The 27,470-nt window shown below is 43.5% G+C and overlaps 1 protein-coding gene across 1 annotated transcript in view; it reads right to left on the reverse strand.

Moving 5' to 3' along the window:
- Positions 1–429: 429 nt before the first annotated feature.
- Positions 430–27,470, reverse strand: part of adgra3 (adhesion G protein-coupled receptor A3) — a 29,122-nt gene continuing 2,081 nt past the window's right edge. Inside the window, exons 2-19 of the mRNA XM_005935234.3 lie at positions 20,738–20,809; positions 15,161–15,232; positions 8,186–8,257; positions 8,012–8,083; positions 7,740–7,900; positions 7,012–7,225; positions 6,745–6,909; positions 6,267–6,468; positions 6,018–6,167; positions 5,747–5,905; positions 5,490–5,657; positions 5,110–5,317; positions 4,765–4,973; positions 4,520–4,644; positions 4,304–4,427; positions 3,682–3,827; positions 2,882–2,977; positions 430–2,220 (exon numbers count right to left, since the gene is read on the reverse strand). Coding sequence (XP_005935296.1) covers positions 762–2,220; positions 2,882–2,977; positions 3,682–3,827; positions 4,304–4,427; positions 4,520–4,644; positions 4,765–4,973; positions 5,110–5,317; positions 5,490–5,657; positions 5,747–5,905; positions 6,018–6,167; positions 6,267–6,468; positions 6,745–6,909; positions 7,012–7,225; positions 7,740–7,900; positions 8,012–8,083; positions 8,186–8,257; positions 15,161–15,232; positions 20,738–20,809 — 3,874 coding nt within the window. The 3' untranslated portion in view covers positions 430–761. The remainder of the gene's footprint in view (positions 2,221–2,881; positions 2,978–3,681; positions 3,828–4,303; positions 4,428–4,519; positions 4,645–4,764; positions 4,974–5,109; positions 5,318–5,489; positions 5,658–5,746; positions 5,906–6,017; positions 6,168–6,266; positions 6,469–6,744; positions 6,910–7,011; positions 7,226–7,739; positions 7,901–8,011; positions 8,084–8,185; positions 8,258–15,160; positions 15,233–20,737; positions 20,810–27,470) is intronic.

Raw genomic sequence — 27,470 nt, forward strand, 5'->3', positions numbered from 1 at the left:
CAGCTGTCAGCTGTGGAGGAGATGGAGAATGGAAAGCGCTGCAAGGAGAAGAAGACACTTCTCTCATTATCCTTTCTTCTCATGGCAGCTTCACTTGCCCTGAGAGTCAGCTGTCAATCACAGCCGGGCGCATTAAGACAGTGGGTGCCCCGAAAGTAAGGCGCACTCATCAAATCTGCCAGCAGGCAGCAAGAAAACACCCATAGAGCCCACAGCCACAGCCAGCTGCAATTAAAGTGCTGCACCACTGTAGAGAAAGGAACCCGAGGCCACCTGAAGGTCAGCGAAAAACCCAATTACCAGCATGTCATATATTGTCAGGGAGAGTAATTCCTGGAAACAAAACAGCTCTGACTCACCTTTGCAGTGGCTGCAGAGAGCAAAAGATGAGATCGTGGGTGCAAGTGCAAGAAACAAATCTCTAAATGAGGTAAATGGAACTTTTGTTTTAATTATTGTTGGAACAAACTAGAAAACGGGGGGAAAAGGCTCCAGGTTAACAGTACGCACAGGGCCACACAGCTCAGACCATGCGGTTTCATGTACAAAACTCTCAAAGTGGTGGATTAAAAGTTATAAAAATAGAACATTTACAGAAACATATCTACAAAGTCAGTTCATTGGCCATAATTCGGCTACTATTTTCCAATTTTTTTCTTTTTTCAAGGAAAAAAAAAAGTACAATCAAACAACTAAACCAGACATTCACAGCTTAAAGTTGTGAGCACATTATTATGCAGTCTTTAGCACAGAAACGGTTGCTACACAGTAGTTTCATGTTTCCACAAGCCCGTCTTTACTGCGGCTGCACTGTCCGCTTTAATTACAGCCACTGCCTGTCCATTCTCTTTAAGCGCGCCACCGTTGTGAGTGATAAGGTTCAGCCCATAAGACTTAGGGTGGCTTTCCAGTCCCGTGCTGCCAGGCTGCTTTGCAGAAGCAGAGTCTCTACTTGAGCTTGACCCTGCCGCGGTAACCGACTGCTCAGTCTCTACGGTTACCACAGATCCTTTCCCCAGCGTGCTGCCGCCTCCTTTATCTGAGTAGCGGGAGCGCCGCGGCAGGCTGGCGCTGTCGCTGCTGTCCTGTTGCAGCTGGCTCTGATGCCGCTCCCTGTACGCCATGTAGGCCGCTCGTCTGCTGTTGCGAGCTGCCATGTCGTAGTGATGGTGTCTCCTGTGTGGGGCGCTCTGCACGCTGCCCTCCACGCTGGTAGGCACGTCGTAGGCGTACTCTCGCAGCACGGTGAGCCGACTCGCCCTGTGAGTGCGCGCTCTGTTTTTGTGATGCCTGCTTATGTGGCCGTTGGCGGTGGCGGCGACGGTGGCGGCTGGGTTGCTCGCGTTGTTCACGGGGTGGAACTGGACCTCGAGCGGTGACACGTGCATTTTGATTTCATTGTCTAGTGAATGCTCGGTCAGGCTGTTGTCCAAAATAGCAGCGCCATTGGCTGCCGCTGATGCTGAGGCTGACTTGCACTGTGCAGCCTCCGCGTGGAGATTGGTCAGCTTGCTGCCGTGGGCGGAGTTGCGCATGCTCGGGGCGCTCTTGTTTGTATAGGAAGAGTCCGCGCTGCTGTGGCCGCACTTGGCTGACTCCCCATCTGCCTTGTTGTCAGATCCTGTCGTGGATATCATCGCCACGCCTGGCTGAGGCAGAAGGGTGTCCTCCTGTGCGGAGTACGCTCGTCTCCCGGAGCAACAGACCTGGGACCAGTGGCGCCTCATATCTTGTCTGTTGACGCAGTGATGAGCAACCATGAAGGCCCCGAGCGCCAGCGCCGCCACCCCAAACAAGCAGGTGAAAGCTAAATCAAAAGGGTGGTCCTGTGATACCGCCATGGCGCCGAACACCCACAGGGCTGCGTACAGCCCCAATGCTCCCGCTGCACCCATCAACTGCCCAGCGAAGGTGTGCTCGTTCTCCAGAGCCGACGGTGGCACAGTGTGGGGGGGAAACACTAATGAAGAGGACGCCTCATGTGGCTGAAGCTGGAGGGTGAGGGGGTGGCAGTGGCTGCCGGGAGCATCGGGCCCAACCTCAGTGTTGGCCGGAGCCAGATGCTGCTGCTCTTCGGTTGGCTCTTTGAGCTCGTAACGGCGCTCAGGGTGCCGGCGCAGCTGCAGCAGGATGCTGAGGAAGTACATGCAGTCCACAAAGATGATAAAAACTACCGGGCCATAAAATGCTCCGATGCTCGGCTCCCACGCCATCCAGCAACTAATGAAGACAGAGATAAGACGATTCAGACATCAGATGTGGCTTTTTTTTCCCAACTCTATATCAGGCTCAACGTTTAGTATTCATTTAAATTTACCGAACATGCTAATGGTAAAGTTTTCCCTCATTAAAACAATACCTCGTCTCCCCGTCTTAATCTGTCGCTGTGATTATTAACCCGAGAAACTCGAAATTACTCTGGAAAAAGTTTTGCGTCTCATTCTTACAGTTACTGTCCCATTACATTTAATAACACAGGCTGAATTTGTTTTGGTTGCAAGAAATTAATTAAGCTCCAAAGACTCCAAGACAGATACGGCTCCAGATTTCTCAATTAGTCAGCCACGCTACACAATCTAAACAGCTGCCGCCGTAGAGAGCGGGGCGGGGGAGCTCGCTGTAAACTGGCAGCAGTTTCTCGTTGCTTGGATGCGCATATCATTAAAAGGCATCTATAATCAGAACTGGAGGGAATAAACCTTCCCTCATAAAAATATTCGAGCTAATGCAGTGCAGTCTGGCCTGGACAACTACAAAGCCAATTTCTCTTAAAGACAGAAGGTAGAAAAATATGTGAATCTGTTGACCAGATAAAATGGCACGGCGTTTCCATGAAATCAAACCAAGAGAAGGAAACTTTAATGACTAAAGTTCTACTTACTATGGCGCATTGATCTGGCTGCCGTAGTTTTTGATGTTTGCTGCAGCAGTGATCCCACAGACTATGATGGGTATCCCTCCGCCAATTAAGTAGAACCTTTTGGAGAAAGGAAAGAGAGGTAGTTCTGTTTCAGTCTTTGAATGATAAAATAGGCATGAAGGAAATAAAAGAGATCAGGTGATGCTTCGGGCTTCTACAGTGACACCGTGTGGTGGCAGCCTCACTAAAATGTGGCCACATATAACAACAGAAATGTCATATACACATTTAAGTGAAGGTATGCTGAGTATATATACAGATAAGTTTTATGACACAGCGTAGCGTGTCCTGCGCTACGTCTGTAATTTGTGTAAAAAACACACGACAGCTCAAGCTTGGTTCACATTATAAAAGCTGCCTGCTGCTACAGATTTATGCACAGGAAGAATCACACGCACACATCTCAACGGACAAAATGCACAGTCCTGTTTATCTGAACAGTTAAAGAGCCTGAGTCTAGTTTATGTGGTATTTACAAGCATACGGATTTTGCTGTACTGCTATTAATTCAACTGCGCCTGTGCGATCCACACATGCTGCAAAGGAAGCAGGCACAAAATAAGTGAAGCTCTGGTTCATTTCTTCACTTCCAGGATAATAAAAAGATACGCTAGTAAGCTAGAACTGGGTGAAACAAAAGCTCTGAAGCCATTAGTAGAATTACTACATGTTCAGACGGTTGCACAAGGCTATCATTTGGAGGGTGTAGTTTAAAAAGGCACCACTTTTGCCACACATCTGCTGCGGTGAGAGAGTCAAACCTCAGCATTGGCCGCGGCGGTGGCGGCGGCTCGTCCAGCTCCTCGTAGCGTTTGGCCTTGCGCGTCACTTGCTTGTAAATGTTCCTTGCAGTCACACCCACCCAGAGAGTGGTAGCGAGAGTGGAGTAGTGCAGCAAAATGCCCACCTAGAAGAGAATGGACCATTATAGTAGCAGCGAAATCAGTGAGTGTCAGTATGAAAAGTAAGAGAACGGAGCACACTGTAGATATTTTTGTTTAGTGCATCTTCTGCTTAAGACATCATCATCACATTGAGTTGGATATTAACATTAGAAAATATCGTTTTACATCAAAGCACATTCAATAAATCAACAAGGTCTTGCATCCAGATTGGTGCAATTTAAAAAAAAAGAAAAAGAAAGAAGAAAAAGTAGTGCGTCCCACTTCAGCACACCTTGAGGAGAGGTGCAGGGTTGCCTCAAGCCATGAAACAAGCTACAGTATCTTTCTATGCCACCCCACCCTCAGAGTTTCACAAGTGCAGTGATTTTAGCCAAAGGCAACTTTTTCAACTTCTTATTCCTAGAAAACATTCAAAGTGGAAGCAAATGCGGCGGGGAGGCTGGGAGAGGCTGGGAGTGTGCGGGCGCTGTATACTCACTGCTTGACAGACGCTAGAGAATCGCGTCTGATTGATGCCACCTATAAAAACCCCACAGGTGAGGGAGATGTGGAAGCAGAGGTTGATCAACATGTGCCAAAACTTCCGGCTCACTCGGACAGACCTGCAGTCGCAGAAACAACAGATTGCACAGCTATGAATGAGACAAGGGGGCTAATGGGAAAGCCGTTCAATACCACTGGTTTATTCTCTTACCTGTGATGGTAGATATAGCTTATAATAATGGTGGCCAGGCCCAGGAGGAGTATGACAGTGGTGGCGTAGATAACCGGGTGCAGTGGCTTAATGCTTGGCGAGGAATATTCCATAGCGCTGAGATCCTGAAACAAGAATGAGATCATAAAGAGATATACTAGAGGGCCAGTGAGGTCATACTGTGCACACGGGTGCTGATCGCCTCACAAACTCCCCAATGAACATAAAGAGGCAGCCCAACCTACCATAAGCAGGCCGTAGTTGCCCAGAGAGTTGCATGATATGGTTGTGAAATTGTCGTGATGGTCTAATATGCGGCAGCCGTCACTCTGCCATCCTCCCTGACCTCCCGCCTGGCTCAAGTTCCAGCAGGCGGACACAGCATCTGAGCCGCGGGCAAACAGGCGCAGGGTGACATTAACGGGGGTCTTCAGGACGCGTGGAGTCATGCCATCTGATGCCAAGTACAGAGTGGGGTAAAGCACTTTAAGTTTTCGGTTTGTTTCCTGACAATGTGTCCTTGTTGATTAGAAGAGCTGACCTTTTGTCAGGTTAGGGTTTACCACTATGCCTGCAACATCACGACTCACCTATCTTGGCCATGATGACAGGTGTGGCTACACTTCTCCTCCGCCCTCCATCAGCAAGTTGGGAGGAGTTGCCAGTGGATGGAAAAAACTTGCCATTGTGGAAGCCAAGTAGGTGGAGCTTGTAGACCGTGTCCTCTGGCTGCCCAGGAGGTACAGCCTCAGTAAGGAGAGACTGGGGAAACTGCAGGGAAGCCTCCGCTGCAGTGCTCTATAAAGACAAAAAACACAATGAAAGAACAACTTGTCATGTTAAACTACTCAAAAGACGCTGTTACGACTAAAATCTGATGAGTTCATTTATAAATTCAGAAGCTGTCCACAAATAAAAGTTCTGCCTAATGAAACTGCAAACTAGTTTTTTTTTCCTGGCAGGAGCTGACCTTGTAAAAGATGCTGGAAAACGAGCTGCTTGTGTTACATTTGAAGGTGAGCTGGCGGTCCTGGCCGATGGGGCGCTCAGGGATGGCCCTCTGCAGTAACACGCAGGACATACCATTCCAGTCGCTGACCTTGACAAAGTGGATGTCCAGTGCAATGTTAGGGGAGGTCTGGAAGAACAACAGAAAGAGTCAAATGCAGCTCTGCGTTACACATAATCTGTAGTGCAACATGTCTAAATGCTGTTGGTGAGGCTAACCAGGGGGAAGGCCTGAGGTGTAGCTGGGCGGTAAGCGGCAATCTTCTGGAGGCAGGCGATGATGCGGGAGCAGGCCATGGCTTCACGCTGAGCCATCGACAACACCCTCTCGTCGGCCAGCATCAGGTTACTGGCCATGCTGACCATCACCTGACCCAGCTAGGAGACAAAGAGACACAAGATTTCCAACTACATCCAACTCAGCAGTGCATACTCCCAAGTTTTTAAAAGAGAAACAATTAAATGTGAACACATAAGCACATCCACTTACGTCTTTAAACTTCTCAACAAACTTCCCAAACTTCTCGATCATCTCAGCCACAAAGATGATATCCATCTTGTCTGAGAAGTTGGCAGCATCCTTCGTGTAGACAAACAGGCGTTGAGCTATAGTCACCACATTGCTCTCATTTAGAGGCATCTAGGAAAAACAAAACTGGGCATGAATAGAGAGCTGTGGGCCACAGGTACGAGGAAGCTCAAAACCATCAAATCACAGCCTGAATGGCCAGATACAAACCTGGTTGATGACATTGAGGAATCTTGTGACATCCTTCTGAAACTGGCAGCGGGAATAATCCTCTTCTGCCCATTGGCCCTCGCGATCACAGTAACGCCAAGCCCGCTGCTCTTCACTGGAGCTGCCCGAGTACGTGCTTCCGCTCGATGGCAGTCGGTTGCAGGGCAGGTAGGCTCTGATCCCTGCTAAGGTGCGTGGCCACCTGGGAGGATTTAAATAAATTGCTGTTTATTTCCTCTTCAGGCTGTGTCATGTGAGCCAAAATAGGTCCAATCTGGTAACTGAAGGAGTAACACCGTTTGGCCACAAGGGGGTGCTGCTTGCACAATAACGCAACTGCTCCAACACAGCAAGAATACACTTCAATCACAAAGGAAATTATTTATTACTTCACCTTTGGTATATTCCATCACACTGGATTTTTGAGTTTTAAGTGGTTTTAAGTTTAAAAAGAGAAAAAAAAGGAATAAGTATCCACCTGAACTCTCCCTTGTTGTTGGAGACACGTTCAGGGACGCAGTACTTGGCTGAACTTTGCAGCACCACAATGTGGACCGTCCTGGTGGTGTTTCCCCTGCTTGTCCTGACCCGACACTCCCAGTTGCCCGTAAAACCAGGTTGGATGTTTGAGATGGTCAATGCACTGATGGAAACCATGAAAATATAATATATTTTATGTTAATTGGTCAAGGTGGCTATATAAATTCCTATGAACTGCAGAATACACGAACACCTATCTTCATACCTGGCAATCAGCGAGCAGTTCTGCACAATGCGCTTTTCAATGAAGATGCCTTGAGTGGCATCAGGCTTGACCATGTGGCCCCTGTGGTACCACAGCACCTGCATGTCCTCTGCCACGAGGGAGGCCTGACACTGGAACGGCAGGCTGTCCCCCTGAAAGACGACCTGCCGCTGGGATGGGGTCAGCTGGAAGGAGGGCAGCTCGAGTGGAGCGTCTGAGGAAAACAAGCAGGCGAGTCAGGCGGTATTTCTCAAAATAAAAATGAAGCGTCGCTCATTTTTCCAGTTCTGTTTACTATACAAGTTAAAACTGCATCTTTAAATTCTCAGTACTTTTAGTGCCACTTGTAATTCATGTCAGGCCAGCAGCTTCTGCTAAATCTACGCCATACATTTCATAATCCCTCACTGAGATGAGTGCCAAACCGATAAGACATGAGCAAGTACAAACAAAGGCAGCGCTGGCCTGGGCAGCCCTTGTCTTATCTCCCGTGTCATTGCACAAGCCCCTGTTACCCAAACACTAACCTCACTGATACCAAAACAGAGACGTTAAAGGGACAGCGCAGCATTTTGACTGTACAGTCGTCTGAGCTGCTGCTCAGTTATTTAGACATGTTTAAGACAGGACAAATGGCAGATCCGAGTCAGCGCCAATTAAAATGATGCAGTTCTGTTGCAGGATGTTCAAACAATTATATTTTAACGTGTGCGTGTGTGTCTCCGTACCGCATGTAAAGAGCTCCGGCCTGATGGAGGTAACTGACTGACCCTGTAGAGACTGTGGGTAGGAGCACTCTGTGTTCCTTACAGAGATTTTCCTGTCCCTGATCCAGCGCAGCAGCCAGAGAAGGTTGCAGTCACACAGCAGGTAAGGTGTCTTGAAGTCCCTGGAGATGGACAAAAACAACACCTGGGGTCAGTTTAGGTGATCGAGCACCATCAAACAGACTGACAATGGCCACGTGCATGAAGTTTCTTTTCAAGCTGAGCATACTCACAGCGCCTTCAGAGACACCAAGCTGTCAAAGGTCCCCTGAGCCAATGAAGAGAACATGTTCCCTGTAAGGTTTCTGAGAGGGGAGGAAAAAAGAAAAAAGAAAAAAAGAGGTTTTATTTGGGATGTACTATAAAGACATGACTAGATCACATTCACAGCAGTGCAAATGACTTACAGTCGGATCAGACTGGATAGACCTTTAAAGATGTCGCTGTTAAGACAGCTGATGCTGTTGTTGGCCAGGTCTCTGCAGTGCACACAGAAGAAGAATGACATTTTATTTGTTTGACAGCTGAAAAAAATAAACCAATCTAAGAGCCGTGTTGTTCTACCACGGTGACTCTTAACCAGGGGTACTCAGAGATTAGCTGTACTACTACGTTTAATGAAGTGAGACAGAAAAGTTAATTGGCACAAAACAGCAGACAAATTGTATTACAGTAGATAAGTAATGATCAAAAAATAAACAATTTAAATCCCTAGGAGTTCACTAGCTAATTGTATAGATAAAGAAATCAGACTGAACATAACAGATCTTCTCTTTCTTCTTTCAGCTGATGCCTTTAACAGTCGCCACAGCAGATCACCCTATCCCTGGTATCCTCCACTGTCACATAACCATCCTTGACTACTTGAATCTCCTCCTCTGAGGTCTTTCAACCTCAATGGTAACAATAACTGAGAAGCGGTAAGCTGAAAGTTGTCTGCATCCAGTTTAAATGAGTTTTACTAAAGTTACTTGAAAAGTATGCCAGAAAAAAAAAAAGGTTGGGGACCACTGGGCTAAAAGATCATCGAGTTATCTTCATCTGAGCTGCAAATGTATTGGCACATAAATGAACACCTCGAGAAACGCTGCTGAGTTGCTGAGATAAAAAACAGTAGGTTTAAAAGAAAAAAGCCAAGTTCAACAGAGGCAGGTTGAGACAGAGATCTCCAAATTCAGCCGACAGGCTTACAACTTCCAAGGTGATTTTAGATAATGTCTGTGTGGGCCTGCGGGGGGAACCTACACATCAAAGGCACAGCAACACTGTGGTAGGTGATTAATCACCCGTGATTAATGTCAAATGCAGGAAAAGTGTGTGTTTCTCCCCTTCATGTGACCTGACATGATGTCTCTTGCAAACATCAGATGGAAGTGTCAGAGACTCGGAGACGGTTCAGGGGCTTAACGGGGAAAAGATGGAGGCTGCCTCTGTGAATTACACTGACTCTACCAACATTCAGAAATATTCACCGAAGGAAGGTCCAGGTCAGCTGGAGCACACCGCCTTCAGCAGATATAATCATCATCAAGGGATAATCCAAGAGTCATAAACATAAAGATGTTTATACAACCTCAATACTACTACAGCTAATAATAACAATAATAAAGACGCATGTTATTGCGCAAGTACTGAATATTTTCTGATGTCCAAAGACCTCAATAAACGAAAATAATAAAAACTAAAACGTTTCAGTGGATTAACTACTTCTTTCATTATTACAGAAATCTAGTAACAGTAGTGCAACTAAGCACTGTTAGCATTCTGGTTAAGCTGTGTTTCTGGCATCCTGTCAGAGGGAAACTGACTTAGTTGCCACATTGTGGCGTCTAACAAGATTTGTATTTTTTCCAAATACAGCTGTGACTGGGACCAAGGCTAATGATGGAGGTGAGACCAAAACCTCTGAATTAATGCTGCGACCCAGAAACCCAAAACAATGGCACTAAAATATAATACTGAGAAGAGGGGAATGGTATATCCTTATAATCTACTAGATGTAGACTGTAGGTCTTTGGTTCAATAATAACATTAATTTAAGCTTTTACCATTATCCAAAAACCTACTTCAAAACAAGAAAGCTAGGCGGCAATTTTTCAGTTTCCAGGGAGACAGCATAGAATCAAACCCTTGTTATAGCTGTAACATACAAACCTCTGTGCGAGGAAACCAATTGTTGCAAAGTGGCAAGAAATGAAACAAGAGCCAGTGAGAAAAGGCAGATCGTTACCTCAGCTTGCCGCCAGCAAAACTATATGTTCGGGTGCTTGAGGAAGGTGATACTAATGCAAAAATGATACCTGAAAAACAGCTGGCAGGTATATCCTAGCATCCCAGAATTTATGTAATTATTGGTGTTGCGCCTTAAGGTGCCGGCCGTGGACTTTTTACGGTGTGAGGTTATTAGTTTCACTTGGAAGTGAAGAAAAAGCCTCCTTTTGCGGGCCTGCCAAATTTGTGTGTCATGGGAAGGATATAGAAGTGAGGCGGGCGTGCTTTCATCTCCGGTTATCGCCTGGATTCAACTGCTAAAGTTACAGCTACACCAAGAGCCTCGAGAATATTTGTTAAAATAGCTAAAAACCAAAAAAAAAAAAAGTGTCACTTTGTTACTGAGTGAAGTCACATGCATGTCTTTTGGCCACAGGCACGCAGCAAATTAACAGCACAGAGGAGCGCTCCACAGCAGCACATTTGAGGAGCTGAAGCAAAAATAGCCCGATGTGATAAGGTTCGAGTGGGAATCGTTCAGCTGTTGGGAGGAATGCCGAGTAAGGAGCGCCGAGCCTAAAGGAATCCATAGGGTCTGAGAATGCTGTAGTGTTGGGAGAAGTCTGCTTAAATGTTTTAGTGCGGAGAAATTGAGTGTGTGAACTGTGTGTAAAGTCAGGTAAGGGATATACTTATCTTGGCCCACGGGGTTGTAACCAGCAGCGCGGCCTACACCCAAGCTCTCAGCGTGAATAAAGAAACCCAGCTGGGAGCAGCTGACTACGTCTAGATCAGATGCTAGCTCTCTTGTAAGAGAGATCATTATTATACCCGTCTTAACATCTTTTTTTCTTTTTAAACTTGTCACTGGTGCGGGCTGAACACAAATTCAGTGGAGACCTGCGCCAGTTTTTACGCATTCCGTCTTCTCATCGACACGAGCGCCGCATCGCCTGTCAAAACAGTTATACAACGTCTCTCTTTGATTTGGAGCGAACGTTCCTAAGCCCGAAAAACACACACACAACCGTAATGATGTTGTAGTGATGCTGGAAGTCGTCTCAGTGTGCACTCTAATGGAAAAACCTGCACTGAAGCTACAGTGAAGAGCTGTGGGCTTTGAAACAAGTGTTTCTGGAGCCTAATAAATACTGAGTAATGAATGCTTTGGACCATTTTTAATGCAGGGTTTTGGAGCCCTGAAGTTGATCTGCGTGTGGTGTACAACAGTGTAAACATTCTGGCACAAGTGAAAAGTGGGGACACTCTCAAGGAGTTTGGAAACTTGTTTCTCTTCTCTGCAGCACAATCTTTCCTTTAAGATGTGTAAATGTGAGCCTTTTATTGTGGCCTTCAATCTGCAGCCTTCGCTTTAAATGCTCCTGTGCTCTGTGACATGGCACGCAAGATAAATGAGGCCTCCAAATGGCACATCTTGAAGTGAGGATGGGAAAACTCTAATTAGGCGATTGGGGAGGGGGCTAGAGTAAAGTCAAAGATAAGGGCTAAAGCATTACGTGCCAAGTTTCTGAGGCGTTTCATGACATTACAAACCCTGGCAAAACTTATGACATATGAATGAGCCATAAAAACTGGCAAAGTCTGCAAATTAACTCCACTCCTATTTTCCACAAAAAATAAATAAATAAAAAATGTATATTAAAAAAGCCGAGCGAATGTGTCGCTTGTAATGCCAAGCCTTGATGTAGGGCTTCTGTGTTTACATTCCCAGAGTCCAGTACTACCTCATCGTCTCCTTTGCTCTTCCGTGCTCCCTCCCTTTCACAGCAGAGTGACTGTTACCCTTTGAAATGAACTGAGACAGGCGGTGGGGCCAATTAAACTTTGCTACAAAGCCAAACTGTAAACTGGAGCACGTGTTTCCACGATGATCTCTGTGGCGATAAGAAAGGCCTTTAACGATATCTGTGTGTGTTTTAGATTTTAATATGCAGAGGACATATAGACAGGCACGTATCCATCAGAGAATATGCATCGAGGAGGAAACGGGGCCAATTCTGATCCGAGGAGCTGACTGCCTTCCTGTCTCGTTCTTATTGCTCTACAGCAGCAGCCAAGCTCAAGTTTGTGTTGGCAGGGACTGGGTGCTGTCGGATGATTCCAATTCATGCTGTGTTCTTGCTCTCGCTCTCATGCGCGCACATCCACAAAAGGGAAACACGCGGCGACGCGCTTACGTTCGACGCCCTAAACAAGCACGCGGCACCCAGATGGAGTTGAGAGTTACATTTTCTGTATATCAGAGTTATCCTCCGTAGATATTCATAGACATCACACGCGCATACGTGCTAAAAGACGTCTGAGTGCGAAAAAATATAAGTCTGCACGGTGTGTGCTGTGATGTCTGACCAGACAAAACAACCCAGTAGCAATAAGCCCGATTCAGACGAGAACTTTTTCCCCCGTTAATTTGTTGTGAAGGCAGCCTAACAGGGTCATTCCCAGTAACATTTACAACACGGCACAAGTCTGAACTGCGTGCAGTGGCATTAACAACATGGCAGGCACGAGATGATGACGCATGTCTCCCGTGTTCGTGAATTCATCAGTTCACATCAAAACACTTTATTTTAAAGAACAAAAAGCTCAATCTGAGGTTACATGACTGATCTTCAAGAAGAAAAGATAACCTGAAACTTCCTGCTGACTTTACCTAAAAATCAGGTTTTCAAAACGCTTTTTTCACATGAAGTTACACATCTTTGCTGTTAAGTAACTCCCACATAGACTGAAATTCAAAGTTCTTTGGAATACTATGTTTTACTGTTTAAGAAACTCAGAAAGACTTGTGCCAGTAGCTTCTTAACCATTATAGGTGCTACAACAACTGTAGAGAGAAAGCACCAGAATTGGACTCTGACCAACTCCTGGTAAAAAATCTGTGGATTTCAAGCAATAACCTTGTTTTTCAAATCACTAGGAGAAAATAGTTTAACCCTGTAAGACCTACCATAGAACCAAGTCCGCCAGAGCTTATATTATATTTTTACATGCTGTGGAGCCATTTTTGGGAGCATTTCAAGTTGCTATACATCAATACAACCATTATAGCCCAGATTTTAATAATATGTATGTCATTAAGTGCATAGTAATTACATAAATTGCAAAAAAGTGCAATAAACTACAAAAAAATTGAAAATCGTTTTTGTTTTTTAACATATATTTGTAGTTAGAGAAATTTAAGAGGCTTATCCCTCAAAACTGTAAATACAAAAAAGTTGCACAATAAAGCTGAAATTGTCGGGCTATAAGCCGCTACTTTTTGCACAAGCTTTGAACCCTGCGGCTTTTAGTCAGGTGCGGCTTTTCTATGGATTGTCCGATTTTTGTCATATCGTAAGACGATTTGTTTTGTTTGTTCCGCTGTTGTACGGCACTACGTTGCCTGGCGGAAGGGCATGTGATCAGACACACAGTTCAAGAGTGGTATGTTGGTCACATGTCCATCCGCCAGGCAACATAGTGCCGTACAAGTAGCGCGAAAAACAAACTTCAAAGTAGCGCTACGCGTTCAGCGGGAGTCGTGGATGACGAGCGGCGATAAACTTGCAAAAAGCAAGTTATGCTCAACTCCACCGGTGGATTCTGACAGCGTGGAAAAGTGTGAAAACATCCACGATCACCAACGGATTTTGAAGGGCTGGACTGCTGCATGATGGAGAGGAGGACACCGCCACGGCCCTTCTGAGGGTGTTCGACTCTGACACTGACAATGAGGATTTGTTTGGTTTTGAAAGTGACAACGAAGGAAAGAAGCTAAGAGTGGATGATGTAGCCATCCTGAGCCTGTTCGTATCCGACACTGGAGAAGAGGACTTTGGTGGTTTTAGTGCGCAGGAAGAAGAGGAAGATGGTGAATGACTGACTTTTCTTCTTGTTAAAGCCGTGTCACTGCACCTGAGCCTAAAAGGTAGTCCGAATCTATTTTTCTGGTGTGCTGTAGGTTATTGTTATGTACTACATTTGTTACTCATTTATGAAGCACAGTACCTGTTTCGTACTTGTAATTACCGCTACTTGTACATATACCTAAAAAGTTATGCAAATATGTACCCATAACTTGTTTTTCAAAATATTAATAAAAGAGGTGTGTCTCCAAACAGCCGTCTCTTTCCTGACAATTCACTTTGTGCATATTCTCTTACATATGATAAGTCAACATTGAAACACCTGCGGCTTTTAGTCAGGTGCGGCTAATGTATGTACAAAACAGGATTTTCCCCTGATTTTAGCTTGTGCGGCTAATATTCAGGTGCGCTTTGTAGTCCGGGAAATACGGTAATTTCCCACCACAGGAAATTTTTTTGAGTGTCTTCATAGTTTTATTTTTGAAATTCAGCAATTTTTATATACTGCAGGAAAAACTAAAACAAGTATTATAATGCAAATTTGCAAAAAAGAAGCATATGCATCAAAATAAACTATTTCCAGCAGTGCAATTTGACTTCTAAGCATCCCAGAAACGACACAGAAAGTCATAAAGTCAAACATAACTTTTAAAAACACCAGTATAGCCTTACAAGGCCCTGATGGTAAAAAAAACTACGTTTCCACGAAAATGACGTCACTTCCGGTTTCGGGCAGGTCATGGCGGACATGCGATAGTTCGTGCTGATGGACGTAGGAAGTGTTACAAACAGCTGATCGGATCGGCAAAGCGTGTTTCTGGAATATTATGTTTTTGTTGCTGCAAGTGCTTTTTATGCAATTTTTGCAAAGCTATATGTGGAAGGAAACCGTGATCTAGGACAAGCTGATGGCATAAGATGTAAGTACAACTCCTCTGGTTTCATATGCAAAAAAATTTTTGCGCTAGCTTACGTGGTTGCAGAGCTACCGGGATTTAAAAATAGTTACGCAAAACCGAGCGTGCCCGCTCCGACCGGCTTTAAAGGGTTAAAATAACATGTGACCAACAAAACACAATTTCAATTAATAGTTTAAGAGAAGACAAGCTGAACAAAATCTGTCTCCTAACAAGATTCTGTTCTCAACTGAAATATAACTAAGGCAATCCTTTGAAAGGTTTAAAAACAAGAACACCTCGGCAATCCCTGAGGGCCTGAATGTGGGAATATGGAGTACACACACACACACAGACACATAGAGAAACCACATTAAAGAGACAGCAGAGCTACAGAAATACTCACAGTCGCTTTAGTGCTGGCAAGCCAAGAAAAGCTCCTGGTTCAATATGACTGATCATGTTACTCCGCAGGTCCCTGTGGAAAAATGAAAAGATTTGAGCAGTGCAAACAGCAACAAGACAGCACAACTGCAACGGTGTTGCTAATCAATCATCCAAGTCTCCTTAACAAAACAGTTATAAGTTTACGGTTCTTTAGTTAAAGCGAGGAACACTGCTGATCAGAAAGAACATCTGCGAACACTCTCGGCTTGAAATAAAACATCGTTCTGTATATATCTGGTAGCTGCAAATTTTCTTGAAATTTCTTGATATGGCTTTGAGAAAAGGATTTGCATTTGGGCTTGTGAGATACCTCCAGATTTGTGCTCAGTAGTTTGAAATCTTTCCCGTTTTCTACTTTGAGAACAGTCAGTGTAACCACTAGACTCCGTTGCCATCATCTGAAATTAACATTTCATTGTGCAACATTCAGCACCCATAATAACATGGTTCCTGCTAGGAAAACTTTTTATGCATGCATTTTTGTTTAACCCAGTGACAAGATCCCTTCTTCAAACTTAACACCCTTTGTCACCACATAGCTGTTGTCAAGGACAACCTGAGCCTCAAAGCTGCTCTCTTTCTCTTCACACACAAGCACACAAACCTCCCAAACCTGAGGTTCAAAGGCTCGCGGTCAGAGATTTCCTGCGGTGCTCACCTGTGCTGGCACTGCCAAGTCACTCATTACAGTCGAGGTTCAGGAGGCTTTCTAGTCGCCACCTGAACCCACACAAAAGGCCTCTGGGTAACTCTGCCTGTTTGATGTCAATGAACTGTCATCTGAAGGCGGGTATGTGGCCAGAGATAAGTCAGAGACCGAAAAAACAACAACACACACACACAAAACTACTGCTTGTTAAAAACTTTTGATGTGCTGGCTTCTCTGTGAAGTTGTGTTGAGAGAAAAATGAGAAGGCAGGACAAAGAAATCAAAAATATCCTTGCAGAGCCGTCGCAGCCAGGAAGAGCCAGATTGGAGAGTGTACTGGGTGCATAAACAGGCGTGTTGAGTCTGGTAATTTGCTTGTTGCTGAAGCTAATTTATTTTTTGTGTAAACTTTGCTTAGAGTTTCAGTGTTTACAGTTGGAGGACACAAACACAATCTGGCAACCTCAACTGGGTCCAAGAGAAGCCAGAAAAGAACGCTTTCCCTCCATCTGGCTCAATGATCAAAACGCATAGCTGCCAAAAAGACTAATGTCAAGCTCAGTGTTGAGTGCTTTTAACCAGGAGAATTACAGAATAATGTCTGCTGGAGGTCTGAGCTCTAGATCTGCTGGTGTAACCACTACTACTAATAGCAAAAAATGAACACCATAGCTCTCTGTTATTCCAGTATGTGGATTAGCCAAATATAAATACACTTCTCATTCCACAGACATCCAACCACACATGACCTGGTACCTTTTAAATCTATTTGCAAGGCGAAAAATGCCAGGTTTCTTCTTTTGTCATGCTCAGAAAGAGCTGGCTGAATACTTCCAAGTGTTCTCCAGCACTGGTCTCGAACTGGCAACAAACTGAAGGGTGGATCTGCAGCTGCTGCCAATATTTCAGGGCACGTGTATGCTGTCTTCCAAAGGTGTTACTCATATGCACGTTAAAACAAATTAAAAATGTGTCATGTAAATATAAGATTAATGAAAGCCTCTTTTCCAAGTTTGTTTTTGGCATGGTGGGTTATATATTCAATATGGAAGGTTTCTGGCATTAGACTCGCATTTCCACTGAAGAGAGAGAAGCTCTCGCTATTCAACCAACCACCAGCATCATTTTTAGAACATGATCGCTTTTGGGGTTCGATACCTGCCAATACTGAGCTGCATACTGCCATGTCGCTCACATTATTTATCACCACACTCATTTCAGTCAGCTTCTGCACTGATGTGATACTATAAATACAAACTAGAATGATTCCCACTCTTTTCCTTACATTATGGAACTGTGAGGAGTTTGATCATTCAGGAAGAAGATGTAAACATGCTCAAGATGACCTGCTGAACTTCAAAACGAGCCCTGGAAAAGGGGAAGAAAGGTGATTTAGGGGACTCTGAATGTGGCGTGGCATTTTAGAAACTAATCTACTGGGATTTTTCCACACAGCCATCTGTAAAGTTTAGAATGCTCTGAAAAAGAGGAAATATACAGAAATTGGCAGTTCTATTGATGGCAGAGGTTAGAGGAGAATGGCCAGACTGCTTTGAGCTGACAGAAGGGGTCTGCATAAGGGCATCTTTGAACATCTTAAACTGGTTTCTTGATCATGACAGTGAGCTCATTGTACTTAAATGCAGTCACCAGATCTCAGTGCACCTTTGGGATGTGCTGGAATAGGAATTTTGCATTATTTGAACAAATCTGCAGCAACTCTGTGATCATCTATCATGTCGATGTGGATCAAAGTCTCTGAGGAATGTTTCGAGAAACTTGTTGAATCTATACCACAGAGAATTAAGGCAGGTCACAAGGCAAATGCAAGGGGAATTATTGCACATCACATGGGTAACTTACAGTTCTATGAAGGCACCATTAATGCCAAATTATATATGTGACTTTTGGGTTTTGAATCAAAACATGCTGCCATCCAACAATGTTAAACAGACTATATTTATTGCCATCCAAAGATGCATTGACTATTCCAGCAAGACGGTGCCAAAACACACTGTGTGTTTGCATGCAACTGAAAAATATCAGCCATCAAAAATATGTACCATATTATTAAGAAAGTACAAGGGAGAGTCTGAACTCAACCAAAAATTGGAATTAGGCTTTTAAAACTACACAACCTGTATCTTCAGATCTTTATACTACTATTAAATGCCCAATTTGTAAAAATATTTGCAACTTTTTAGGATTTAGAAGCATGCTGAACTCAGCAATGAGTCATTTAAAATCGTATAACTTAACCTTTCATTTGTGTAATAATTTTTTCAATATTTTAAAATGTTACATAGTCTAACATGAATCCTACGGGTTAAGCAAATTAGAGCCGTATGAGCAGAATCCTCTTTTCTGAAGTCTATTAAGTAAAGGCTGTGTTCCAATACCCATTTATATCTACCTTTAAATGAATGTGATGCTTGCTTGCAGAATACCATTGATGAATTCACAAACAGTTTTTCAGGAAACGCCACATACTAGCTCCATTTTCCCACAATAATTCCCCCACAGCACTGGATTTAGAAAGGAATTAGCATGTGACGGTCGCCCAAGTTGGCTCCTATTTCTATGAGGGGAGATAATGGGGATTCTGTGTGGCTTATTCCCATGCAGAGACACCTTTGGCCCCAACAAAACACAGCGGTCTCCACAGTTACTTTGCAATTTCACGCAGTTTGCCTGAGAGGCATAATGGATTCTCTACCCCTCTCTGGCACTCACAGCCAGCTGCTGTCTCAGTCGTCACCACTGCATTAAGGCCGTCCAAATGAGGGAGAGTCCCTTTGTAAAGTGAAAAAAGAAGGGAAGAGAAAAGCCGTGAAGGCGGGAGGAAGGAGGGGTGGCTGGCAAGATGGAGAGCCTCAGTGCATTCAGACAGATTTGTGCTGCATTTTTTTCCTGCTTTGAGAGTTTGAGGAAAAATGAGTGCAACTTAAGGTAAGAGGTAAAGTATAGGACTATTTCAGAGCGGTGTAGCGTGTAGGAATTACACTGCTAACACCTTTGGCCTTGGCTTGCCCTTTTATAATGACAAAAGCAAGTAAGCCTTTTAGTGATCTCACCTTGCTGGCTGAGAGTGGACTGGAGGAGGTGGGGTCTGTGAGGAGCAATGAAAGCTCAGTTTTCAGGTAAACCCGCCTGTAGTTTCACAGCGCGACAGTCAGGCAGTACAGATTTTACAACCAAGGCAACTGCAAGCTCACAAACAAAATACACAAGAGCCTTTAAGGCTTTCTTGGTAGAGAAAGATCAAAGATTTTTTTAAAGCATTAAACATGCAGCCTCCTGTTTATCCTCGAGGCCTGAGCACTAAAACTAACAAGTGACCCAATTCAATAGTCCATAGAGACTTCGCCTGTGAATCTATAAAGAATCCAGATATATGAAAGTCCCAGGACTGTTTCAAATAACAAATTAAAACTTCTTTTCCAAAAATCTGGTATCCTCTCCAAAAGAAAAGAGAGTGCAGTGAATTTCCAGTTAGTCAAATCTCATATATAATTATAAATAATAACCTGAAACTAAATTCTGAAACGGAAAAAAAATGTTTTGATGCCAGCAATACATTCTTAAAATGTGTGTACGCAGGCAGCAGTCAGTACATAAAGTCATATTCAGAATTCTGTACACTAGTGTCAAGGTTGAAAATCTATTCTGAATTTGGCAATTTAATATGCCTTGTACATGGGTAATTTTTTGGGGGGACAAATAAAGCATAAACAGATTTTCGTAACATTTAATTTGTGTAAGTATTTACTTGCTTTCACTTGACTCTGCTCTGATCAGCTGCTTGATGCGTTTGTGGCGTTCCAAACACATGTTTCTCGTTTTTCTCGTCTCTACTTTACTTTTAAAATTTTCATTCGTCGGCTGTCACAACTGCCAATGCTGATGCAGACAGATCAGCAGGTACCAGCCGACTGCTGTTCACAAACGCTGTCCATCTAATCTGACTGAGCTGGAGCTCTTTTGCAAAGAAGAATGGGCAAGGATTTCAGTCTCTAGATGTGCAAAGCTGGTAGAGACATACCCTAAAAGACTGGCAGCTGTAATTGCTGCAAAAGGTGGTTCTACAAAGTGTTGACTCAGGGGGCTGAATAACTACACACACCCCACTTTGCAGTTATTTATTTGTAAAAAATGTTTGGAATCATGTATGATTTTCGTTCCACTTCTCACATGTACACCACTTTGTGTTGGTCTTTCACGTGGAATTCCAATAAACTTGATTCATGTTTGTGGCTGTAATGTGACAAATGTGGAAAAGTTCAAGGGGGCCGAATACTTTTGCAAGCCACTGTACCTGGAAATGCCTTAACACATCTATAAAACTTTCCGCTTTACAGATTTCAACAGCCATCAATACTTCATTGCCGCGGTGTCTCTTTAACCATCCCAGAATACTCCAGCAGCTGTGTGCTGAGAGTATATTGCCAGGCAGATAACAACCAACCCTAGAGGCTATGCCTATAATTAGGCCTTTCTAGTACCATCTTTAGTCTTTCACTTTAGACAGATTTCCTGTATTGAAGTTAGGTGTGCAAAACGTCACATTTTAGGCGACTCGGATGTTTTGCCGACACGATGCCAGTGTGTGTTTAACAAACCTCCTGCTGCACAAGCCAAAACTTCACTTGGGAAGTGATGAATGGCTCCTGCTAATGCACTGTCGGATATAACATGAAATACTATGAGGGTTTTTTTTTAGCTTGAGACTAACATATGTGAGGTGCATTAGTGACGATTTATGTTTCTGTACAACCTAAGCATAAGAAAAAAAAAGAAGCTTTCTTTCAATGTGCTATAAACAGAGCATTAATATTGACACATTAATGCTCTCTTAAAATCATGGGCTGAGGAAATAACGATACTCACAATTTTTCCAAAGCAAATAATCCAAAGAAGGATCCATTTCTGAGATCTTGAATCTTGTTGTTGCTTAAAATTCTGCAGAGAGAAAAAAAAAATGTGTGAACGCAAAGCAACAGATATTGACTCACACAAAAGACTGCATAATGATTTCCAGGCTGTTGAAATAAAAACATTTTACTGTGCAATGTCAGTAAAGCAGCCGCGGTGCCAAAACATCAGCGAGGAATGTGTGCTAATGAAATGCAAAGGTGGAATCAAAAGGATCGAGTGTCTTTTTCAGAAGCAAATGGATTCATGACAGAGTGCTACTTGTTGACAGATAACAATATTAACTCAACTTCTTTTTGCTCTAGACACGCTTAGCATCCAGTCACACCAGGTTGCTTTCTGCCAGGGAGAGCTGAAGAAAAACAACTCCAACTTTAGCTGAGTGCTTCTTTCATGTCAAATTGGCAGTGTCTGGTAGCCAAAGTGGGATTAAGAGTAAGCTGGCTTGACTTTATAGGTAAATGTATCGCAATCTGATCGGCAGCCACGATGACTCATTGGTGGCATACTCGCCTCGAAGCTGTCACACAATTAGACAGTGCGGGGAGTCGTCCTTATGAGAAGAAATCCCTGTTTATAGAAGAAACACCCAAATATTCATCTCATATTTACAGCTAACACTGTATTAAAAGCAATGTGGTTAGAGTTAACAGTGGTCCAATTTAAATGCAACTTTGCCAATTAGTTGTTTACTAAAACAAAACGGGGAAAAATAGAGGAAGAGAGAGCCTGAGAAAGTCTAAAACCTAAATCTAACCTAAGTGTGAATTCTTGATAGCTTCCTCTCGGGGTAATAAACAGCATTTTATTATCTAGTTTATTTTCCCAGCAGAGCTAACCCACAGCAAGGAAAGCTCCAAGCTAATTGCCCGCTTTCTGCTCCCGTGTGTCCCTCCCAGTTATGGTCCTTCTTTAAAAGTACTCCCAAAGAGTGCGGGAGCAGGGACGTGTGGTTAGCATGGAGGGGAAACGGTGGGTGAAATACATGCTTAGTGGCACCCACAACCCGGGGCCAAATTGGAGTCATTACGGGGCGTTGAGGGGCCGTTTTATTACAGGGTTGGACAGAGGAGACTCTCTGGAGATTTGCTGTTTGGCTCCCTGCCGTTCAGAGAAAGTACGCACATAAAGAGTTCCTGTTTTCCAGGCTTCTGAACGCTGAAATGGCAAATGTTAAGACTCGATGATGTACAAGACTGCAAACTCTGTTCACTGCCTGTGTGCACATGGTCCGATGATACAGCCGCAGATGTTGGGTCTCTCGTCACAAAAGTCTAATTCATACGTGAAATGCATGGAATACCAAATGGATGAAATCCAGCTTTAGCAATGTGGGGCTTAATCAGCAAAATACAGGGGATGGACAAAAACACCTTTCAGTACACTAGCACTCCAATAAATGCAAGGCTGGGGGAATTTATTATGTTTGGCTACTTCTTTGTAGCATTTCTCATGTTGGCTGGATCGTCACACTACAAAAAGAGCATACGCAAGATTTTATTCCTTTAATACATTTTTAAAGGAATAATAATAAAACTGAAAAGAGCTGAAGTTGAAGATTCATTCAAAACTTGGAGCAATAAACAAACAAATCTGCAATGCAAAAATCAAAGTCATAACCTTCCAAGTATACACTAACCCACCTCAACCTCAACCAGTCGCTAGGGTGGATCAGCGATGCTTTTAGTTAGAGCTTTTCAGGTTTGTAGAAAAGCCTTTGAAAAAACACTATATTTAAAGTCTCCCATTGGTATTCACTAACAGCAAGAAGGTCCTGGCTTCAAATCTACCAGTCGGCTGCCCTTTCTTTGGGGAGTCTGCATGTAATGCACATACATATCTTTCACTGTACTCCAGCTTCCTTCCAAAGTCCAAAGATATGCATAGGTTAGGTAATTGGCTAATCTACATTGGCTGCAAGAATGGTTGTTTGTCTTTCTGTGTTAGCCCTATGACAAATTGGCAACCTGTCCAGGGCTGGGATAGGCTCCAGCCCACCAGTGACCCTGAACTGGATAAATGGAAGGAAATGGGTGGATGGAGAATTCCCTGATGAGAATCTTGACAAAAGGGTTGGGGGTAAAACCTAAACCTGAGTTGGGCATTTGAGAAAAGTAGGATTTTAGGCATGAAATTCTAAATACGTGATAAATAAATAAATTTAAAGGGTAAACATGCAATTGTGTGTGCATGGCTACTCAAACAATGCCCAAACCTGAAACCCAATACTGTCCCCAAGTCCATGTGTGAAAACAACTTCACCATCACCGACATCATCAGAGGTTATGTAAAGCATCAAGAATTAGGTTTGGCTACAAAACTGCACATTTAAAGCCCTGTAAGTCTCAAGTCATCCAAATAAACCTATAAAAGAGAGTTCTCCTGAGAGCCATGCACACTTTTCTTGGCCTCTCTTCATTCCTCCCTTCTTTGGCTCTTTTGCTAGCTTTGTCCCACCCTCTTCCTCATGACAGGAGTGTGACCTCGCCACATTAGAAACCGCTTGGGCTGCAAAGTCCTCTCTGCACTCTTGCATTCATGTGAAAGCCTTACCACTGCAGACTAGGTAAATAATATGTATAGAGCAAAGCCTCGAGTCTCCATAGAGATCACGGCCATTTAAATACTAGTGTCTTCACTGGCCTCAGGACATGTGTAGTTAGCTCGTCTGCTTCCCTGCTGTCTGTCTCATGAAATCAGCCTGAGGTCGCCAGACAAAGGACCAGTCTGTGGAATTTCTTCAGTCTGTGCTTCTAACAACACATGAGGGGAGTCTTGCTTATCTTGATGCATAGATAAGACCTGCTTGAGCTCAAGCCAGGAACAAGCTGCTAGGGGAGTCTACGAAATCTCACATCCTGTCTACTGATACAGATGGTATAAATCTCAATGACATTTATGGAAAAACCTTCTCTAAAAACAGAATTTCCACTCTTAGTCACAAGTAGTATAAAATGCACTTGTCTAGATTAAATCTCATTCTCTATGTGAGTAAAAACTACACTAGTGAAAGGCAATTTTTACATTGTGCAGCGAGGGAGTGAAACACACAAAATGGCCAGCCACTGCTAAGTGTGCAAGCAGCCACGTAGTGTTTCAAGGACAAAGCCCTGGAGTTCTCCCTACAGGTTCTTTATGCTCAAGAGGCTTTTGGACAAAGAACTTCACAGCGTGGAGATCTGTAACCCTTCAGCAGGTTTTCAAATAAGATTCAGGCTGCAGATGGGTTCATAAAAACCCTTCTAGAGTGACTTCCTCTGAATATAATGCATGGAAAAGTAGGTCTGAGTTCAGGTGGGGAAAGGACCTGGTCCAGTGGCTGAGGTGCTCTCATGTGCCAATGTAAAGACTTTCAGCTCTTTATTATTCTACAAAAAAAACCAAAGAAGAAAAACTTTTTTCAGGAATATTGTGTGAGAAACATGGACGACAAAAGAGTGAAAAAAAAAATGTAGAAAACATAAAGGTGCAGTGATTCATCCGAACTGGCAAGCTCAAAAAGGCACATGTCATACACCCTCTTTTTGCAAATTCATCCTTGTAAGTCATTGGTATTAAAATATCTTCTTTCAGCTTTCAACAGGACAAACCATTAGAGTGCGGTATTCACCTTATAGCTCTGCAGCTGAATGGAAAAATGATCCGCCGTTCAAACACCGGGGTAAAGGAAAAAAAAAGGGGGGCGAGCAGGAAAATGAACACAGACGTGTAGGCACCGCACAGCACGTAGCTCGTGTTTACACACCGAACTGAATTGCTTGTCTGGGATTAAGCGATACTTGAGGCAACCTGACGAAGTCAAAGCTCAACTGGTCTGCGAAATGAAAGCCTGCAGACTGACTTTCTGCGCAGCTGTCAGTGAATGCCTCGCCTTTGGGATTTTACCCTCTTCTGCAAACACTTCAGAACTACTATTTAAAAAAAACAAAACAGGAGCATTCCTGGAGACCAACGGTTTGCTCGGAAAGCACCAAAAACAAACCCTCTTGGGACATGCATGACAGCAAGCACCTGCACTCTCCTCGCACAAGCACTTTAAAATCTCTCAGCATGACATGGAAAAATTGATGAGACGACTGACGTAAGCACAGAGATTGCGCTTTGGACCAGAATTTACAATCACGCTGAAAAAAGTTTAGAGATCTAAAATAAAAAGGGGAAACAACTCCACGGAGCTCGACTTAAAGGAAATGAAATCACCAGATGAGCCTACAGCATCCAGGTCTGCACTACTGCGAAACAAGACAGTTTATTGCACTCAAATGTGTCATCAAATCAGAGTGATTTTTTTCTGCCATGAGGGAGGAAATCCCTGCTTTTCTCCAGACATTAATCCCACGCTGCTCTGCAGCGGCCAAAACCAGGTGCACACATTTTTACAGTCTGATCCAGGTGCTCCTGTGAATGGATTCTTTTTAAAAATATATATATGCACTAAACAAGGATTGTAAAGAAATATGAGCTTGTGGAATACTTCATGTCTAGTTTCTTCCTGTCTGTGTGGATACAGAGGCTGAAACTTATACAGGTACACAGAAATAAATGCTCACACCCATGCATACTACTCAGACAACCCTTAAAATAAAAGTTAAATTCAACCACTCGTATATTAGCCGAGGGCCCATGCTGACACGGGAGGACAGGCCAGCTGTAAACACATTTGTGTCATTTCCTCTCGGATTACTTAGGCATGTGGTATCACTGGGAGAGCACAAATGTGAGGAATGTATTACTCATTTTTTTTTCTCTGCCGAGAGGCATTGAGAGCAGAACTAAACCGAGTAACTACACAAACTCAGTTTGAGGACGAGGCCAATAACACCAAGCATTCAAGTAGGGTAAGACGATAGCTAATTTAGCTGTACAACTGCTCATGTGTAAACAGCGATGATTAAAGTTAGACTTCTGGTTGTTCTACTCTTACGCATGGTAACTTTTCTGGAATGAAGTCAAGCCAATTATCACTGTAGTTCAGCGAGTTCAAAGTCTAAAGAGTTTTTGACAAACTTCCAAAAGAAATGTGCTTACAGGTCAAAGCTTTCTTTCTTTTTTCTCACGTGAAAAGCTTGGATTACATTTTTTATTTGTTAGAAGACCCCCCAAAGAGGTAAATCAGAAGTACAAAGGGGTGGAATTAGTATGACAGATGGGTTTCTAATCATATCTAGCTTAACGTGCTGTTTCCGACAAGAAAGACACCATGCCATCAATCACTTCCTTGACAATATAACTGACGCCCAAAGGGCCAGAGTAGGTGAAGGATATTACTGTGTATTAACCTCAGAGGGACACTGAAAATGATGAAATTTTTAATATTCCAAAAAAATTAATCCAAAGCGAGAGATTTGGCAGGAAAGCCTGCTAAAGGGCCATTTAGATACAGATCTATTAGCTTCGCACACCTCGAGGAATCTCATCTGTGAATTTCCGGACATTATTCCCAGTATTATCGCTGCATGAACAGACAAAGAGCAGCTGAAAATGTTGGGATTAGCTTTGGCTTAACGAGGAGAAACGGGGGATGATCATTTTCAAGACTGGGAAAGGGTTCTCACACCAGCCGGGACTCCTGCGAGGCCAGCTGCGTCTCCCGAGAGGGGTCGCTGATTTTACAGGTTATAAATTGCCACCCAAAAAACTTTGCAGTCAGCATAAACTGTCATTTCATTGCCACTCATGTCTGCAGGGAACTATGAAGACAGTTCCACAAGTACAGGGTAGTTCTACTGTTTTCCAACAATAGACGACAACTGCTTCCCAGAAAAACAAACGTGGGCGACTGAATAAAATCTTTCGCGTTCATGGCTGTTTTTGGTCGAGCTCTCAAATTACACTGCTCTTGTTCTTTGGAGCTCAGCGCTAAATCATGAGCAACCAGGCTCAACCTCTGATCCATCACTGTCAGAGCGTGATGAGAGACTACAAGCTCACTGTAGACATAAAGACAAAGCAAACAGAAGGGAGGGCCCACTACATTACTTCAGAGCACACCATACCTAGCACTAATTCCATAAATCCTTCCTGAAAATAAAAATAAAAGCAGTGGAATTTATCTTTTTCTTTTTTATTCAAGAGCCATACAAGTGTTTTATTCCAGTTTACGACGGATCTTGTCTACTTGTCCATTCTGCTTACCATCCTTTAAGCTAAACTGCAATGAGACATCCCATAGTCTGTGCAGGTAATGGTAAATCTGCCCTAACACTAATAATTCGCACACAGTAAACTCACCCATATGATCTATTCCTGTGTTAGCGAGAAGCTTGAATATGCGGTTTGATTCTACCCACCAATAACATCACAGCAGGCATGTGCTGGAGTAAATTTGGACTCCTCGTGGCTTCTTGATGCCGTACAGTAAAGAAAACAACTGACGCACAATATGAATGCTTTGTTTAATGGGACATTTAATCATAAGGACAAGCGTACAGTCTGTGTTTTTGGATCAGTGCTTTTGGTAATAACACTTGGTTGAATGACTGCCAGATGTGGAGCTCCACCCAGGATAGACTATACAGGCCTAATTTGGATGTTTTTTGGGCTCCAGTTACTTGATAAAATTACTCTAGACATAAACCCAAACTCCAAACTTAACAACATCCTTGCAGAAACTATGCGCATGGGCTGATTTTCAAGTCTCATATGACACAAGAAAGTTTCAAATATCTGCAAATGCAGTCGAGTCCTG

This window comes from Haplochromis burtoni, unplaced genomic scaffold (genome assembly GCF_018398535.1).
Source record: "Haplochromis burtoni strain Fernald_Lab_line unplaced genomic scaffold, NCSU_Asbu1 Contig_198, whole genome shotgun sequence".
Taxonomy (NCBI): domain Eukaryota; kingdom Metazoa; phylum Chordata; class Actinopteri; order Cichliformes; family Cichlidae; genus Haplochromis; species Haplochromis burtoni.